This window comes from Varroa jacobsoni, unplaced genomic scaffold (genome assembly GCF_002532875.2).
Source record: "Varroa jacobsoni isolate VJ856 unplaced genomic scaffold, vjacob_1.0 contig01852, whole genome shotgun sequence".
Taxonomy (NCBI): Eukaryota; Metazoa; Arthropoda; class Arachnida; order Mesostigmata; family Varroidae; genus Varroa; species Varroa jacobsoni.
This window is the reverse complement of record NW_019214708.1, coordinates 42239-60521: the sequence shown is the minus strand read 5'-3', so window position 1 is coordinate 60521 and position 18283 is coordinate 42239. Positions and strand designations below refer to the sequence as shown.

General features: G+C 43.8%; 1 protein-coding gene across 3 annotated transcripts; it reads right to left on the bottom strand.

Moving 5' to 3' along the window:
* Positions 1 to 340: 340 nt before the first annotated feature.
* On the bottom strand, positions 341 to 15357 carry LOC111272242 (uncharacterized). Of its 3 annotated transcripts, XM_022853556.2 has the most exons (4): positions 14288 to 14371; positions 8352 to 8552; positions 7643 to 7963; positions 1885 to 2718 (listed from the first exon to the last, which is right to left on the bottom strand). In XM_022853556.2, exons 2-4 carry the CDS (start codon positions 8372 to 8374, stop codon positions 2646 to 2648), a joined length of 417 nt encoding a protein of 138 aa, XP_022709291.1. In that variant the 5' UTR covers positions 8375 to 8552; positions 14288 to 14371; the 3' UTR covers positions 1885 to 2645. The 3 variants fall into 3 exon arrangements, with proteins under 3 accessions (XP_022709290.1, XP_022709291.1, XP_022709289.1); XM_022853555.2 differs by lacking the exons at positions 1885 to 2718; positions 8352 to 8552 and adding an exon at positions 341 to 798 and having other exon boundaries at positions 14288 to 15357; XM_022853554.2 differs by lacking the exon at positions 8352 to 8552 and having other exon boundaries at positions 14288 to 15348.
* Positions 15358 to 18283: the final 2926 nt, after the last annotated feature.

Here is an 18283-nt window from a genome sequence, read left to right as displayed (position 1 = left end):
TCGTAACTAACGAAATGTATTCAATTCATCGGAAGCCCCTCACCATTCAGCCGTTTATCCGCCGCTGAACTGCGACCCAGTGCCTTTGCTTCTTTCATACGTAGGTGTTTCCACGACTGTACAGCAATTATTTCGACTTACAAGGCTCACACACTCAGACGGTCCACAATTCGACCCTCTACTTTGTTATTTACCTCTCTGTATTTCTGAACATGGGTCTACCTCTGATGCTTACAGGTTTTTGTCCCGCTAGCCAGATCGGTCGGTAATCATCCTATCTACGTGACATCGTCCAGCCTGACAGTTTATTCTTAATACACAAAATTAAGACTCTTACAAAGGCAGTTTTACGCACAAGATTTTATTTCAAAACAAACCTCATGGTATTATGGCAAAAGCGCAAGGTTTATCGGAATAGGAGCAAAGATCAGTTATTGTCCAATAGTTTCGCACAGAACGAGCCTCGTTGGCCGTACGTTACATTAAACCTATCACTGACGGTCAACTAGACTATTTGATTTTTTTAAGGTTTACATATATAGAAATTACTACATCGCAGTCTTCTAGACACGTTTCAGCCGTTAGCTTTTGAGAAGTTTTGCAGCTTTTGACTTTTATAGAATCATGGATTTTTAGGACTTTTTAAACGCTGTCTGCACAAAGTGTAAATCTCCAGCTTTTTTTACATCAATACGTGTGGACGAAACGAGCCTACACCCAGTAACGCCGCTTGCCTTACAAATACTATTAAAAAGGTGATCCGTTTTGGAGAAATAGTTTTAAGCATACGGTCTTGGCCTGAAATCACATGATCGAAACGAACGGCACTTTCATTGAATAAATTCGTCTATGAAAAATGAGTCCATCGGCACCCTGCAGAACTAAATATGTGTTTTCACCAACCTTTTTAAAAATAGACATTCTCCATTTCGCTATACATATATATATATATATGAATTTTGGTTAAGTAGGTTCGGTCTAACGAGGGGCCGAAATGCTGATTCTAGGTAAAACTCATGTTACGAACGAGGACGCATGTTAAGCGCACACAATATATACGTGCGCGCGCGCACCGATGTTATCCTGAGCTAGCGTTATAGAAAACACTGCTTTATATCTACCACAAAAAAAGCTGAGTCGCTACAACAAGTAGCCATTACCCGTGCTCTTTGCATCTGGAAGAAGGAAATGGAGCCTGGAAGGTATTCATGTGCGCTGTTTTTATACTGGTGGAGTCCGTGAAGGGCGGTGGTTGACAAAAATCTTTGCAAGACCCATCAACAGAGCCTTACCAAAAAACGTATCGTAGGTTCGCCTATGTCATCTACAATACAATGGCTTTGATCAACGCTCTCCCACTTAGCCGCAGCGCAATGCCACGTCAGCCAACGATAGCGGTAACATCTGACGGCGATCATGGGATTACTAAACACTAATTATAGCTTAAAGGGTCTATAGAGAGGCAGGACGGGCTCATTATAGGCTGCGTAATGCACTCCCTGTATGTTGTGCCTGAAACCGTGGCGGTAGCAGGCCAAGTGGGTAGCAGACACTAAGCTCCCAAATGAACGACAAATCAGAGTGAGCCCCTGAGGACACTGTGTAATGCAACCATGAGAAACTATTAGAAACTTCTCGTAAAACTATCTACATATTTAAACCACATCGGCTGCGGAACACACGCAAAACAACAGCAACGTTTCACAGTATTCCGAAGTACCAAATAATGAGCATGACTTAGCCAGTGGAACTAATATATGACAGTTGTCATTCTGTAAGTTTTTATTCAGTTTCATGGATCGGCGGAATGCACAGGCCTACAATCAGTCGCTGGTGCATCCCTCAAACCACGTGAAAGATATGTAGAAAAACAAGGCTCGTAAATGAACAAACATTATTAGTTATACTGTATTTATTCAGTACGATGTCTTTCCCCGCAAGGGGTCTTCCGATTAGCCAAAGCTCTGTCACCCCCATGTAAAGCGAAATCTATCTGTTTGATTCTGTACCAGACACATCGTGGCGTCACCGTAATGAAATACCGGTTTTTGATACTGTGATCAGGTGTACGGGGTAGTAACAGTGGACATCGATGGAGCCATCGATTGATGATTGTTACCGGTGAAAATAAGGGCTTCGGAAGCGTCGCCGCGTTTGTCGCTATGTTGCGTGGGCCAGATCGTTTTCGCAACGCGAACCCACAACAGATGATTAGCATGTTTTGAATACATTCACAGCGTGTCTACAACGGTTATCCGGCACGGCTGGATACGTGCACTTTTACCCGCTTGTTCTAGGCATACAGGCATGTGTTCGTGCTTCGTTTCGCACCTCTATTCACAAATGGTGAACGAGCGAGAACTGAATGTAACCTATAACAGTTGTCTTAATCCAGTTCGCGTACGATGGCGATCTCCTGGTTGCACGCGACATCCCAGACCAAACTGAGGTAATTCGCTTTATGGCATCAGAGAGCAAAGATCATTTACGTCGCCATGCTGTATCCCACAACCACCAGCTGTCGGCCATTGTCTTGACAACGTTGACTACCCTGCCTTGCCGCGGTCGTTTGTTTTACCTTTCGACCCGGTAGTTGCTGTCCACAACCATGAAGAGAAGGCGACCATCACACCGGCAAATGTGTATCACAGAGAAAATTCTCGACATTTGCTTGCTGCTCCTCGGCTCATTGTATATAGCGCCGATGCCATTGCTTTTCTGTTGAAAATAAGGTAAACGCATCGAAAGACAGACACTTACTTTAGAGTTTGTAATCCGTTTTCCGAGAAAAAGCCACTTAGTTCTGTGTTCTATAGTTGCGGATGGCCGGCCGGCGGCAATTCGAAATGTATGCCCTCTCAATTGATGCGCACCTTGCCGGCCATAAAATCTAAATTATCTTTTAGCTTATATCTATATGTGAAACTGGGTTTATTAACGAATTTCTGCAGTGTCCTGAGCAACGCTTTCGTAGGAAATTTCGCTTTACGGATTAATGTTGGCTTTCTTTATTCGGATGTCTTCGTTTCATCAATCGGTAACATGGCGATTTTCTTTCAATGTATTGTTGCCTTCTGGTGCATCGATGGCTTACAGTGCCGTCGTTTTTGATTAGGCCTTGCATATGGTCTAGAATCCCTACAGAATCGATGGGTTCAAAGTAACGGCTCATGTAAATCCACTTGATAGTCAGCCTATGTATGCATACGACACACGTTGCTATAGACACTTAACCGGTTCATGATGGACGGGCACTGTCATTAAGTACATGATGAGGCGCAAAGATCGGGATACTTCTAGGGCGGATATTACTCCTGTCTGGGACAATCTAACCAGCTATTCTACCTGCACGTTTACGCGTACTACAGACTGACTTTTCATACCCAGTGTTCAATCTGCGATCTATGGGGCATCCGGTGAAATCTAATATTGTTGTTTCTTTGCCGTGACACTTCTCACCTGTATCGAAAAAACATCTTTGTTATTTTTTCTAGTTACCACATTCTGATTTTTGATGTCGAGGACAGAGATATTTAGCAGCTTTGGCGATGCGTCTACGCGCTGCCATTAGCCGCCTTACCAACAATATAGGCCATTTTTCCAGATAATCTTACTACATACTAAGAATGATGATAATGTATCGATTATATCGAATAGGAGCAACAAGCGAAATGGTCGATAACAACTGGCAAAGCTCGGTAAGTCGATTCCGACCTTCAGTGACAAGATCAGCCCTTGCTAATTGCAGATATCAGAACAGCCAAAATTCATTGTTATTATAGGCATAATAACTCATAATACGATAACGCGCCAATACTTAGAGATATCGGAAAATAAACTGGATATGCAATCACATAGGATTCTTTTCGTAGCCGTTTGTTCCACTGTTTCCGCACGAGACGAAACGCCGATCACGCTTTGATGTATTCGTCGTGGATGATCTGGTTGATTATTTGTTTGTAGAAGGCTCGGCCCCAATATTTGCTATTTGCGGTACAAAGAAAAGGCATTTCTGTTATTGCTGGTATGCACAGAGGTTGAAGTGCCCCTCATGGACATTACAGTCATCCGTAAGGCCACGTAGGGATCAGCTGATAGCAGAAATATCGCAGCGGTTCCGACGATCGGTTGTTTTTGCCACCATCGCCAAGAAACAGTTTGCCGCCTGTGCAGATTAGCGCTATCCCGGTGTCACTAATCCATCAAGAACCCAAACGGGTGCGTTACTACCCTGCTGTCAGCCACTTCGATGGGGAACTGCTAAGATCACCCCTTCGGCTACTGCCGGCAACTCCGTGGACTGTTCCAATCGCCATTGCTGGACTTCTTCTGACAGTTTTAATAATGTTGTTGTTGTTGTTGGGGCTGCCGATGTGCCTCTAGCTGATAAGATAAACTGAATGCAACAAATCAGGCGACGGAGTTCCCCGGTCGATTTCTGTATAAGACTTAGCACCGTCATCAATTGAGCACGCACTTTTCGTACAGCTGTATGAACAGTTATGTTGGTATACCCTTGGCATTCGTAGCGCTGTGAGACTCGTGTCGAAGGTAAATCCCGAGACTTTCTTATCGTGTCGTATCGCATTGCTTTACCGACGCTGACGACGATCGTACGCCGTCGGTTAGCCGCGTCTATTTTTTTTTGGCCTTCCTGACCGCGGGCAAGTCTGCTTTCGAGTGAGCATCACAACTATGTACGCGACTGCCTGCATTTAGTAACAATAAGAAAAATAATAATCAATTATAATTCTACTACTGGTTACCATATTACTTGCCGTTGCCTTTCGCACGGAGCAGTTGAAGTTTCGTCACGCTTAAGATCATGAAAACCATGAACGGCATCGTTATTATCATTGTCATTAAAGTTATAATTATCTCATCACAATCGACATGTTTAGAACGTTAGTAAACTATGAAGTGATTTTCCTAATAGTGTGTGTAGATCAATTGTGTCGTTCCCGCGTACAGATGTATATATTTGCTTTCTTTTGTTTGTGTCCTAGTTAGTGTGATTGGCCAATAATCCTGAAGATTTTTTGGTGTTTTTTTGTTTTCCTTTCTTTCGTATTGCTACAAAAATACGCGAACGCAGGCAAACGTCGGTTAGCAGTCTTGAGTCAAATGGTCAATCAGCATTTGCGTTCGCTTCTTGCACTATGGGCAAATGTCAGCTAGCCCATTGGCGTGTTTTGCCTTTCACAATCTTCTTAAAATGGACGTCAAAGGCGCTTATCGTACATGCCGCTTCGTTGGCGCTTCCAGTTAACCCTCCAGCAGCAATAGGGGTAGTGTTGTTTCCCCCGTAACTCACGGCAGAAAGATCCGCCTACATACTGTTCGTAGCGCGTATCCTACTTATTTGCTGTACGAACTAAAGGCGTTCCCACGGCTAGCTCCACATAGGCGACTGGCCCCCAACTAAGCGTTCGCCGTCGGGCCACTCTATCCGAACTCGCCTTTTCTGTCTGTTCATTTGTGCATCACCCACACGTCTCCCTCCATCTTTAGAGTCAGTATTGATATGAAGTCTATGTCGATCTGAAGAGCACATCCGCTTCTCGGATTTCCCTTGCGCTAAGTAGCCGCAGTATCGGGCTGGTGGTACTTGTTCCGCCGATAAACCGCACGAACCGATGCGTGGATTCATCTGAAAAGCCGGAGATGCACTGACAGACATATCGTGTACGGTGGCACCGATATGGTTAGCAGATAACAAGCATGCCACCAGATACCGTGACGCTGGCGGCTGCCGCTGCTGCTGCTGTTCCTACTCCTGTCGCCGAGCGACCGTGGCCATTGTCGTGGTCGCGGTCGCCGCTACAAAGCAACAACTAACTACTATCGTCATGTCAACGCCATCAGTCGCAGCAGCAGCAGCAGCACGACACCCAGTTAAATGCCCTGGTCAGTGCAGAGGTGGAGGAAGATACTAAATGCCGAGTGTGGGAAATGAGCGTGAAGTCTTTGCCGAAGTGTGCCCAGTGCAGGCGACGGGCAGGCAAGAAATGGACGGTAGACGGTCATTTGTTTAAATTGTCCTCCTAAAAAGTAGGGGAAATGACCAGTATACGTCAGTTAGCGTAAGCAAATTTATCAAGTTTCGACTGTCGATTATTATAGTTCAAATTCCTGTAGTGGGTTCCGCCGGAGCACACTATTAGGCTATCCCTCCTATATACCTTTGCCAGTGACGACAGCAGCCAGCAACGATCTATGCGGTTGTAACCAATGGCGAGTTATTGAGAATCACCTCAGTTACGTGCTAACGGACTGCTATACTGTGCGTTGGCTACGTCATCTCTCTCTCTCTCTCTCTCTCTCTCTCTCCTGTCTCTGACGTTAATATATCTTGTTTGCCCACTACTGATCCGGTACGTAGCAGATAGCTACTGCTGCTAAATACACCCATCTGCTGGCATTTCGGATGCTGATGTAGGCGACCCTACACTTGCTCAGAGGCACTCATTCTGGTAGGCGAGAGCTGATGCAATCGGTTCAGTCGGTACCTTAGGGAGGAGTTGGGATTTTAACAGGGAAAAACATCTACAACAACATATGACAGTAGGTGAACCGATTTGTCCGCCGCAGGATGCCCACTACAGGCGAGGGGCACGCGAGAAATATATGCTAGACCTTCGTTAGTTCGAATCGTCCTTTTAAATAGGGGAAATGAAGCATATACATCAGTCAGCGTTGGCAAAATGGGTTAGGGAATCTCGTCGCTCGCGCTTATTTGTATCGTTTTCGATCGTTTGTCACTAAGACTAGACTTAGCAGTACTTATCCGGTACACGAGATGTTTATGTTGGTATTTATTGACGAACGTTGGATGGCGACCCTAAGTTCACCCTCCGTTGGAAATTCGGCAAGTAAATTACTGAACTGTGACCTCGCGATAAACTATGTTCTATGTGAAAACCAACGCGTCGACCTATGTAACAGAAAAATGCGCTGTTTAGGATCTTTACGGCGACTCATTCCACGAAGTCAGATGAAAACCCACTCGACTCCCTACATAATTTTTTCTGCGACAAACAATTCCGCCTGTTCTTTAGTAACGTTGGTAACGAAAAAAAAAAAAAAAAAAGTTATACTCAGTATTAATAATAATCAGTTATACAGGCGGACATTGGTAACAGGTAATGTGTTCGATACGTGAATCTGGTTCTTAGCTCATCGCCCGTCAAACCGCTAGATGCTTTAGTAGGCCATAACACAGTATAAACATTACGCCTTTTGCATCAGCTGTTTTCGTCAACCAGTTAATCTCGTGCTTGGCCCTCGTATCGATTCCGAAACATCTTGCAAGGTAATTAGTCGATTCAGGTTTACCGACTCCCATATCAAACGTTCATGTCAAGACCCCGTTTTCTCTAACAGCAAGCGTGAAATACGCCTCATCTCCAAGTAGCAAGCCGAAGTTTCTTGACAAAAATTGACACGATACATACGCAAAGGATACCATGTAAGCTAGCAAGTGAAATCGAGATTTATTGGATGTCTTCCGTTGCCTACCATCAGGCCTAGATATAGGCAACTATATGGACGAGACGACATTTTCCCTGTTTCAGTGGCGCACTTGCCTAAGCACGTTTCTATAGGATCCGACAAATAAGACGACTTGAATAAATGTACTTACCCATCGTGTGATAAGAAGAGGAACCTGACAGGAGCCTCGGGCAGCTGACAAAGCAATGCTCGACGCACCTCATCGCCGGGCATCTGCTCGTCTTGTTTGTCAAGCAGGATCGAGCCGAGTATTGTAACACCGTGTTGATGATCCTGGCTCCATCGGGCTAAATCCGCGATAAATTTGACGCCGATGACCAGACGCGGCTCGCGAATTAGCTCACCGCTCTCTGTATCTGAATTAGTGACAGCTGTTGTGCGGCATATCTTGTGTTGAATATCTGCTACCCCGCCGGATACGTAATCAGCCATGTCACCACCGTCCGTTACTCTGACAATGTTGTATAGTGAAGGGCAGAGAAAGAGGTGAATAAAACGAATTTCGTTAAAGCTCATTCCGTCCGAAAAAATCCTATCGTTTGTAAAGCTAACGAATATTATTCGTTGTTAAATAGCTTACTTAACTGGCAAGTTTGCAGTTGGCAACTTACGTCAATGTTAACTGACAACATAAACTTTCACCCAGTGTCGCAGTGGGTTTGGAATGGTTAGAGCTGTACGCCACTGATTGTTACCTATACGGTACGTTAAATAAATTTGATATCTAATATATCCAGAAGAGAGAAAAAAAAAAAAGTACACCGAAATTCCAACATTAACGCGGTTGATTATGATTCATTTTAATATTGTTTAGTCACTGAGAAACACAAATGACATACAATGATATCGTTGAAGCAGCCATGTCCACCCCAAAACATACCGCGGGTCACGAAATTGTCTTGACTTGACAAAGCAGGAACCACAACAACGATTACACAGAGTCCTGTTGAGGGTTGCCGGCACCAAGCACTCTTTTTTTTTTCACCACTAATAGTCTGAGCCAGTTTCACTACAGCCACATGGTTCGAACTGCAGGTCAACTGTTTATCAACAATGGACACATCAAAAATAGGCGCACCGCTCAGTATTACTTATCCATAAACCAAATACCCTATGTTTGTAACTGTTTTTTTAATTGTTACTTCAACGACTATCATCGATCTTATTCAATTTTTGCTCAAACGACGGCAGACCACCATCGGTATAGACAACGGTGTCTTTGCCACCCTCTCTTCTTATGTCAATATCTGTAGCAAAATCGTTGTTTTCCTGATAATGATATTGGGTTCAACGTCGTGGGTCATCGCCGTCGCTATCAGTTGTCTAATCTTTCGTGGATGCTGCTGAGCTGATAGCTCTCTGTTATGGCGATAATTGCAAGTATTACAATATCTGTTGACAGCAGCCATGCGAACTTGCTTGGTAAGTTTGCCATTATAGGTTCCGCGCGTTACGAGTAGTAGGATAGGTGAACTTCTCTAGTAGAACACTGTCCAGTAGAATAACCTCGTGTTTATTTTTTTTCAAAGCTTCGACATTTTTCGCAGCAAGGCCATGCGTAGGCGACCGATTCGGCGGTTCTAGCGCAAGCAAATATCCCATTCAAGAACTGTAGTCATCAACAAGGTACTGCATAAACCGTCGCATCGTATAGGCCACGATAAAGATCCATGAACTTTTTCGGCACTCGTAACAAAGCTAAAGGCTGTTGTTTTCATTTTAACGGGCTCGTATAAACAGCACGAAGTGGATCACTTCGTACAACTGTTCACAAAAAAACAATACTGATTTGATGTTGTTGGGCAATTAGTACTCGGAGCATGCCTCATTTATAAATCTCTATCGATCTTTTGATGAAGGATGCAACTGAAGGCCCTATGCCACAAAACAACTCGTGACAGAGGTCTTTGGCAAAGATGCCTTCTACAACCGATGGCCTAAATAGTTAGGCTAAAACAATCATTTCCTGTGCTCCGGTTCTTGTTGATCCTGCTTAGCTATCTCCTTTAACTTAAAGTTGACAATGCTATCGAAATAGCAGCACAGACAAACTGGTACATATACACGCAGCGAAAACATTTGATCTTCATTAACGCTACCACTCGAATAATTCATGATATGTAGTGATGCTAGCGTTACCCACTGTCGCTATGGCGAAGTTCTCCCTCATAATCCGAGAGATCCTTTGTCCTTTCAAAATAGACCATCCTTTTTTTATTTGCAGCATATATTGTAGAAGTGATAGTATAGCATCAGTCGAAACATGGCTCGCTACGTTAGTGATATCGCCCTGAGTTCATATCAGTGTGAGTGAGCTATACCGGTGGTGTGATCACTAGTACCCAGCGTAGTAGATATATGACTGCTTCTCTCGTTCGACGTTCCATATGAAACTCCCATCTGTATTCGAGAAATACCGTATTCCGGTATGATAAGCAAGATAAGGGAACTTCCCGTTTATTTTGGTAAGTTGAAGCAAGCCTGTAGTAGCTGGAAGAATTACTAAGGGGGGCACGTGTGAGAGCATTATTATTATTGTCCAATGACCTGTGATACTAGCAGAGAATTGTTCACTCGCGACGCGGCTGGCAGCTGGACCAGATCCGACTGACCTCTTCACTTTTGAACCGATTTACAGGTATGTATTATTTACCTAAACTATCGTGTTTCTCAGTAGTCAGTCCGTACAGACGAACGGTTTCAATAGTGGCAGCCTCTGCGGCTAGCAGTTTTTGCGGGGTACGCGTGTCTATCATTGCAAATGATGACTCGCGCATATATAGCAAGACAGATTTTGGAGAAATATGAGCCTGCATTGTGCCACAATGCATTTCTAGTAGAAACTTTCAGAAGAATCATAAATATGGCTTTAAACAATCTTGGATCTATCGCTTGTTTCTGCGGAGGACTGCTTCTAGTTACATAATTCAGTGAGTTGCGATAGGTAAATCTGGGCCTGCATCTTTGTGTTAAGCTGTTAAAACACATACATGCAATATTCTTACCTGTGATTACATAACGCAGGGAATGTGTGGAGGATAACTTCGAAATTTGCTAGTGCGATGGGAGCAAGGACAATTTTTATTACTATCTTAACCCCGCTGCAAAGGTAAAACAAGCCTGCTAGTATTAGGTAGATGGTGTCATTAATCACTGTGGAAGGACAACTGGCTGTGTGTATTTTTTCATTTCATCGACAGTGCCGTATATAGAAATTGGCCTAGCAAAAGTCGACATCGTTCTGCACACCTATAAGCCGACGCAATCATATGGTAAACAAGCCCAAAAAGCTAAACTTCTCAGTCGCTGAAATCAGCGAGATTGTAGACTTATCAGCATCGTCAGTCAGCCGTCCTCTCTCGTACACTCCATTGGATAACGATTAATCCCTTCTAATTTAGTAAATAGCTTCCATCACATTCCTAGTCCTCAGATTAGCTAATTGCGAGGTTCCACCTTTAGATATACCTATATATATGTCCTTTATGCAAATACAGAGACACATCAGCAGACCTCCGAAAATCACTTATCGCCTACACTTGGTTCGAGCAACGAAACACCTGATGCCGAGTTTTCTGTCCTCGATAATCAGGCACACGGACAAAACATCGGGGGCCTTTAAATGAAGGTCAGTCACATCAAAAATTAGCGCAATAAATTGCGCAAATTTTTAATGTAATTTACGCAAGCGTGGACTTTGTTCGGGCGCTTTAGAAACTACACAGTTGTTAGCAATGGCTTGACGATTTACGTGTTCTGCTTTTTCCCCGCCACCATTTAGCCACTACTGGTATCACACGGAAATCGCATTGCCGCTGGCTCGTGCGCCCGACCTGCCGATAAACTGCTCAACAATGTAACTCAAATTGCCTTCAAATCAATTGCCTTCAGAGATAATAGAGCATCATAAATGATGTCGACCTGATATAATACGATAGTGAAACAAAGCACATACGAAATAAAGTCGATCAGCTAATCTACTAAGAAGAAAGCACACCTCTAAAGCTAAAGAAATTTTGGTAGATGATTCGTCTGTGTTATTTCTATGCTTTAGCGGGCGATGAAAAACAAGCTTGTACGGTTAGAAAAAGCAAGTATAACCAGGGAGCTAGAATGCTCCTTTTCCTAACTTGAATGCTTTACGTGCAACAATTATTATGCAGCTAAAAGAGCTTATGAGCAAGGGCTTTATATTGTTGACATATTGCAAACACATAGACGGAGTAGGTTGCCTCGAGTTACTGAGTGCATTTACTATCTAACGGTCACAGCATATTGCGGCACGCTGTGCCCTTAGTTGTACCGCAATTTTTACCGCGTAATTGCGGTAAAAATTGCGGTGTTTTTGATGGTAACAAGCTTGAATGTTTTGCCTTAATTCACGCGATGTTGATATTACGCTTATGAAGTAACGGTCGCGTACTATTATCAGCTTTGTTACGCATAAATGGCCGCCGTCGACATGTGCTGCACAAGCACATTGTGCGCGTGCCTGTACACGTATCTGTGTGTCGGCTAAGAATGGAATTCTAGATAATCAATTCGATCAGTGCTTTTTACAGGTAGAATGGACGAAACGGTACGGTCAATAAGGAGATCAGGCCAATTTTCGCATGCAGAGGTAGAAGAGTACATTATCTAAGTATATGCGCAACACGATGATATGCGGTCGTATGTCCATCTGTTAAAGAAAATTAATAGATTAAAATTTTCGATATTCAAAAACATACGAACAGTACGCTATTGCACTTGCAGTCTGCTAGTATGTGCCGCCAAATGTTTTGTTTATCTACTGAATCCAGATAGCCGCTGTTATCACAATGATCACTCCACAAATCGACGATCATACAGATTGTAGATTCACACCAATTTGTCATCGGTCGCCGATATTTAGTCGGACCTACGTTGCGTCCACTTAACCTACTCAGGACAAGAAGACGACCAGTGATAATTCGAAGTGACATTGATAGTAATTCCGCGCAGGTTCGCCAGCTGAACACCTAGGTACCTAATCAACTTCTATTTAGTCTTTTAACTTGAATTGACTACGTCCAGAGCAACGAGCTGCTCAGTAACTAAACTTAGTTTATAACAAAACGGTAAGATGTTAAATACTGCTTGGTGTACGCGGATCTTGAAAACACTGAATTGATATACAGATACAGGACAAACAGGATCAACCTGTATTTACTTTATGATCAGCTACTACTGAGACTTGACGAGTTTCTAGGAGATGAATTATGTAATTTTCTTTTCTACCGTACACCCATTTATCAACCGTTCGGTTAAACTAGGTCGGACCATTTAATCTATGGCAAAAGCTACCATTACGAGGAGACACACGTCTGTTCGGTCAAGATAACGGCATTGCTTATTTTGTAATAGTCTATTAACAGTTGTTACCAGTAGTTGATTGATTGATTGGTCCCTCCTTAACAACGTCATTTCCCATTTTTTCCTTTCCGCTACAGGCGAATCAGTCCCGATTGCCTCTGATTTTGGCGTCAGAACGTTCTTGTTTATTATTACGCTGCCCCAACATTTAGTAGCGCCAAACAGCGATTTAACTAGCTAACACCCTCGCCGTTACGTAGGGATATTCCCGAAATCGTCGGCATGAAGGTGCCGTATATGAAGAGAAATGCGCTGACATTAGCAGGCTAGACATTCCAGCTAAGGCCTATTTGGAAGGTGTTTTTGACAAGAGGAACGATTTAGGATGAGCTTGAAGCTCTAGATGTCGAACGACTTAACCTAGGTAGTGCAATTCGTTATGCAGAAACTGCCCCCATCCAATTTTTGTTCCATCAGTTAATCTTATGCATAATGTTATTATAAACAAGTAATAATTACACACAGTTAATAACGTGTGCTGGGCAAATGTATGTGTTTAGAGTACTAATAAGAGAGTATTTTCCCTAGAGCTCATTTAAGGGATTGTTTTTTCGCAAATGAATTTTTTTGCAATATTTTGCTTGCCACTCACATAGGATCGGGATAGATGCCTAGACGCGCCAAAGTAAACGGTTAGAAGTATTTTATCGCGCTACTAAAGATTAGCTATTGTTTTTGCTCGTTAAACCTTTCTCGGTATAAAAAAGCGTTCATGCTTTGTTAAGAGCATATGGACGGCTCCGCGTATCGAGATTAAAGCCCAGCTAGCCACAGCGTGCCAATATGGGTCCAAGAAGAGGATTTCACTTAGTAGATATGAAAAGACTTAGTTGAAAATAAATCCGACATATGGCGAGTCGACAAACCCAACCTGCAAGTTAAGGTACCATCGCTCACCGGGCATACCGTACAATGGGCATGCTTTTACTGTAGCAAAAAGCTCTAAAAAAAAAGTACTTTTGACCGTTTAATGTGTGAAGAAAGCCATTCCGATAGTCGGCCACAAGCTACCTCATGTGATGAGGGGGAGATAGACTGTGAACGGTTGAAGAACTAGCATTCATGATTGCTAATGTTTCAATCAAAGCTTTTTCTCACAAATATTATGCTCACCTTATGCAGTTAACGCTTCGGACGTCATTTCCCTCATTTTAGCTTCCCTAAAGGCAGTCGCAGATCGATATCAGACGACTATTATGCGCGTGTGAGACTTCTGCACTCGTTTATTTAAAACTATATTCGAGAGACGATTGGATGGCAGCTAAGATGAACAATACATATTCGGCTTAAACAATACAATACAATGCACTCCACTTGAAATTCCCACATATGTATGTACAATTATTTCATAAGTTATAGTAGAGAAAAATAAGTGACCCACCGTCTAGTCAAGTCAGGATTGTATGCATCAATCGTCAGTGAAAGATCTGTTGAGGTCATCAATGGCCGGGTGCGCGGAATTGCCGTTTCCAGGTCTAGGTTCGCAGGACGCGTTGCGTGCTGCATGATGCTTGTCTCCGGGATCATTGCTGTTATTGCTGTGGCTGTAGCTGCCGTTGTTATTGTTTTTGTAATTGAATCGATAATTATGTCACTTATGTTGTACAACACGCCCTTATACTAGTTGATTTAAGCATGTATCAATGCATGGATAAACAGATCGCGCGCGAACGACACTTGCACCCTAGCACATAGTAGTAGATAACTGCAGGAACTTAATAAGGAATATGGGTTCCTTAACGGATGGCTGACGAACGATGTCTACTTAGATCACACAGAGGCCACGGGAGGTGTGTCTTTGTGAATATGGATATGTCTCACTATTACCGCACTACTGCTGCCGTTTGCCGTCGAACCACGTCCTCGACGCGGCGGTCCGGAGGTCCGCGGTCCGAACGCTCTTTCACGAGAGTTCTGTAGCGGCACCGGTTAGTATGCACGAGCCGTCGTGCTCCAGGCACTTCCACCAGTGGTCACCGACGCCGAATGTCTCCAATACGAACGATGAACAAAGCGCAACACCGGCGTGATGAGTGTGACCTAATGATACGGCGGCCGGTACCCACAATCACATCGTCTGTTAACTGTGTCCTAACGGTGATTAAACTACTCACGTCGCGGGTGATGACGACGACAACGACGCCAATCGATTCCAACTGATTCCCACACACTGTTACCGCTTCGACTTCTCTCCCTCTCTCGATTATTCGAACGACGAACGACTCTTAAAATTGTAACCTATCTGCCTCTCACTTCCGTTGTCCCAAGGTCTTGACCTACGTTTCTACTCCTACAATTGTTTTTTTTATGCTACTCTGTAGACGCGATGCAGAATTCGATCGCGCTGATCAGCCTGGCTGTGACCGCTGCATGTCGGCCGTGGCTAGTCCCCGCGATAGTCTGGCACCGTGTGAGTTCGACTAGCATTTTCTGGCCGGGCTTCATGCGACGACTTTCCTCGTCTTCGCCGGTAGGCAGCAGCGGCAGCCAGACATCTCTCGAATAGGGAGAGTGGGCAATTGGTGAGCGTCTCCATGGAAGTGTGGGTTAGTGAGCCAGTGCACCTGGTGCCTGCCTGCCCGCTCGCGCCAGTAGTATTCGTGTCTGTCCATAGTATGTTACGAAAGAGAGCTGATGCGCGGATCTACACACACCTGGCCGTCTGTCAGGGACGGTTTACGTTGCGTGACAGTCGTTGCTGACGATGAGGAAGACGGTGGCTCCATCTGATGGTAGAAGGGAAGAACTGGATATGCCGCTGGCGGGCTCACCTTTGCTGCTGGTGACGGCAGCGGCTGCGGCGGCAGTCACAGTGACGACAGCTGGTTGCCGCCACAAAACGATAGAAACAAACGTCAGCCGACGCTGCCACTGCTACCACCTCTGCCGCCGCCGCGGCTGCACTGTAGCCAGTAAGTCGCTCGCTTTTTCGACCTAGCTTGTTTGCCTGGCCGGCCGTTACCGCAACAAAGTGTAGTATAGCCACAATGACTCATTTCAGTATTAACCCACTCGCTGATCGGTTACCTACTTTCATCGTCACCCACCTAGTCTCTTCGTTTCCGATGGATGGGGAAACGTCGTCGGCAGCTGGCGAAAGCTCATTACGCGCACGTGATGTCTGTCAAAGGTCGCGGCGAACTGTCAACGATGCAATGGCACTGTGGACTACATCGACGGACATTGAAAAAGAAACAAGCAGGGGAGGTGTGGATGGACCGTATTACAAGGAGAAAAAAGGTGGATGGAATGAAGCACAAAGTGCGGACGAATCAATTACATAAAAACATAGAGGAAGCCATATTGACGGCTGGGTTATTGCCGCTTGTAAAAGTCTGACTATACGTGGGCTCGACAGCGATAGAGAGCAACTCAGTTTTTAGGGATATTCTTCCGCCTTACACGGGTAGTTGGCCTTTGGCCACCTTTTAACTTCGTTGATAGCATAGTTCTAAGAACATTAGTATTGCCTACAAGGAGTTTGCCGTCTCACAAGAGCGATGCAATCATTGCGCTAAAAATCTATATGCAACACGCAGAACGCTCAATTGACACCACCTGGACGTTGTACGTAATACGTATCATGAGTATCCTTGATTGTTTATACAAATTCATTTAATTCGAGAACAACGTTTGACCTAAACTTACTGTTGTTTATTTAAGTTATTCGTGTTAAACGTGATGCTGCATCAGAATGAGTGCTTCCGGCGACAGCTATCATTTTCGTATAGATATATATTGTGTTACAAATATGCCTACGTCACAATGCGGATGTAACGTCAGACGAAGATTAGGATGTACGTGACTCATAGAAACACGGGCCGCTCTAGAATGATTATACGGAACACCCAGAAACTGGGCATATGTATCTAAGATTTCCCTGCTATGCGTGTCTCAGTCGTCGTACCCATTATCTCTTGAATGGTCTGTCTGTTCGTGTGTAAAACTGCTAAATTAAAACCAAATAATGTTTCTCTTGCTGTATCGCTGTCAATAGAAAATTTAGGAAGTTCAAGATCAGTAAAACTCGTTTTTATCTAAATGCTAGCTTGTAAATAATTCTGAACTCACCGAACCACTAGCGGTTGCTTGATATAGTTTATATAAAAATTTAGAACAATTCCTCTGTGATCTAGTGGACTCTTGTTACGTAAACGTATTCCCAGACCTGTAGGATATATCTAACGGCATATAGAAATATGAATGAAGCTACCATTAACGGAAAGCAACATCAATTTTGACAATTCAATATTGACTAATGTCCAAGCCAAATAGTATTACCCAATTCGTAAAAACTTTATATTTGCTTGTCCATATAAATAAACATCTTCACACGGCGAGAGCAGGGTCGACATCCTCACAAAGTGAATCTTCCGATCTAGATAATATATGTATACATCTATAATTATCACTTAAAGATACCGCCCACGTATTTGGGTCCGTAGAAGTTATGAAATTGACCTTTAGGACACTGACCCTGACGCAGCGTGAAGGTGCGTATTTAACGCACAAACAAATATCATGTCTCTAAGAGTTGAGTAATATTATTTTCCTTAGAAAACGAGATAGTAGTCAATATTGAATTGCCAAAGTTCTTCATTAGTGGTTGCTTCATTCAGATCCAAGTGGGGCTTTTTAGGTATATGTTACATTTGCTCTTGCTTCACTGCGTCTATAGCAGGCGAAACAGACCATGGAACCGTTGTGGGCAATCGCTAGAAACGTACGTTCACTTGATAGCAATAGTTGGCGTACGATACATACACACTATGATGACCAGAACTGATTTTAGCACCCACCTTCTAGACAATAGAACATCACCACATAAAGTGTTCGATATGCCCTTTTATACCTATAACCGTATAGGTAGCCAACGCTACAAGCGGACAAGTTCTGACGCTGAATGGACGCATAATATTCTATCGTAATTACTTTTGTTTGGACGAATTGTTAGACTGGGCTATGCTTGTTTTAGAACAAACAACAGACGCCATACACCTTGTGCATCAATCTCATGGGCTTTAACCCTCGGGAAATGCAAGGAAATTCTGGGTGTCTGAGAGGTGCAGATTTCACTGGTATCTTCACTAGAGATTCCTGATTGAGTGCTAAATCAATAATCCACCGAAAAAATAATTTGTTAGCTCTACCACTTGACCCGTTATTCATCCTACGACAAACTGGTGGGACGGTGGCCAGGATTCGCGTTTTCGACAGAGGAACAAAGGACGCGCCTTGTTTTCTGCACAGCACGTAGAAATCGCACCGCTTGTTCGGTCTTCTGAAAGGTGCCTGCTGTGAGCCCGACTGAACCCGTACTAGGAAAACGAGCATAGAAAACGATCATTCGTGTCCAAAGTGTGCCTTCTTCCCTGAC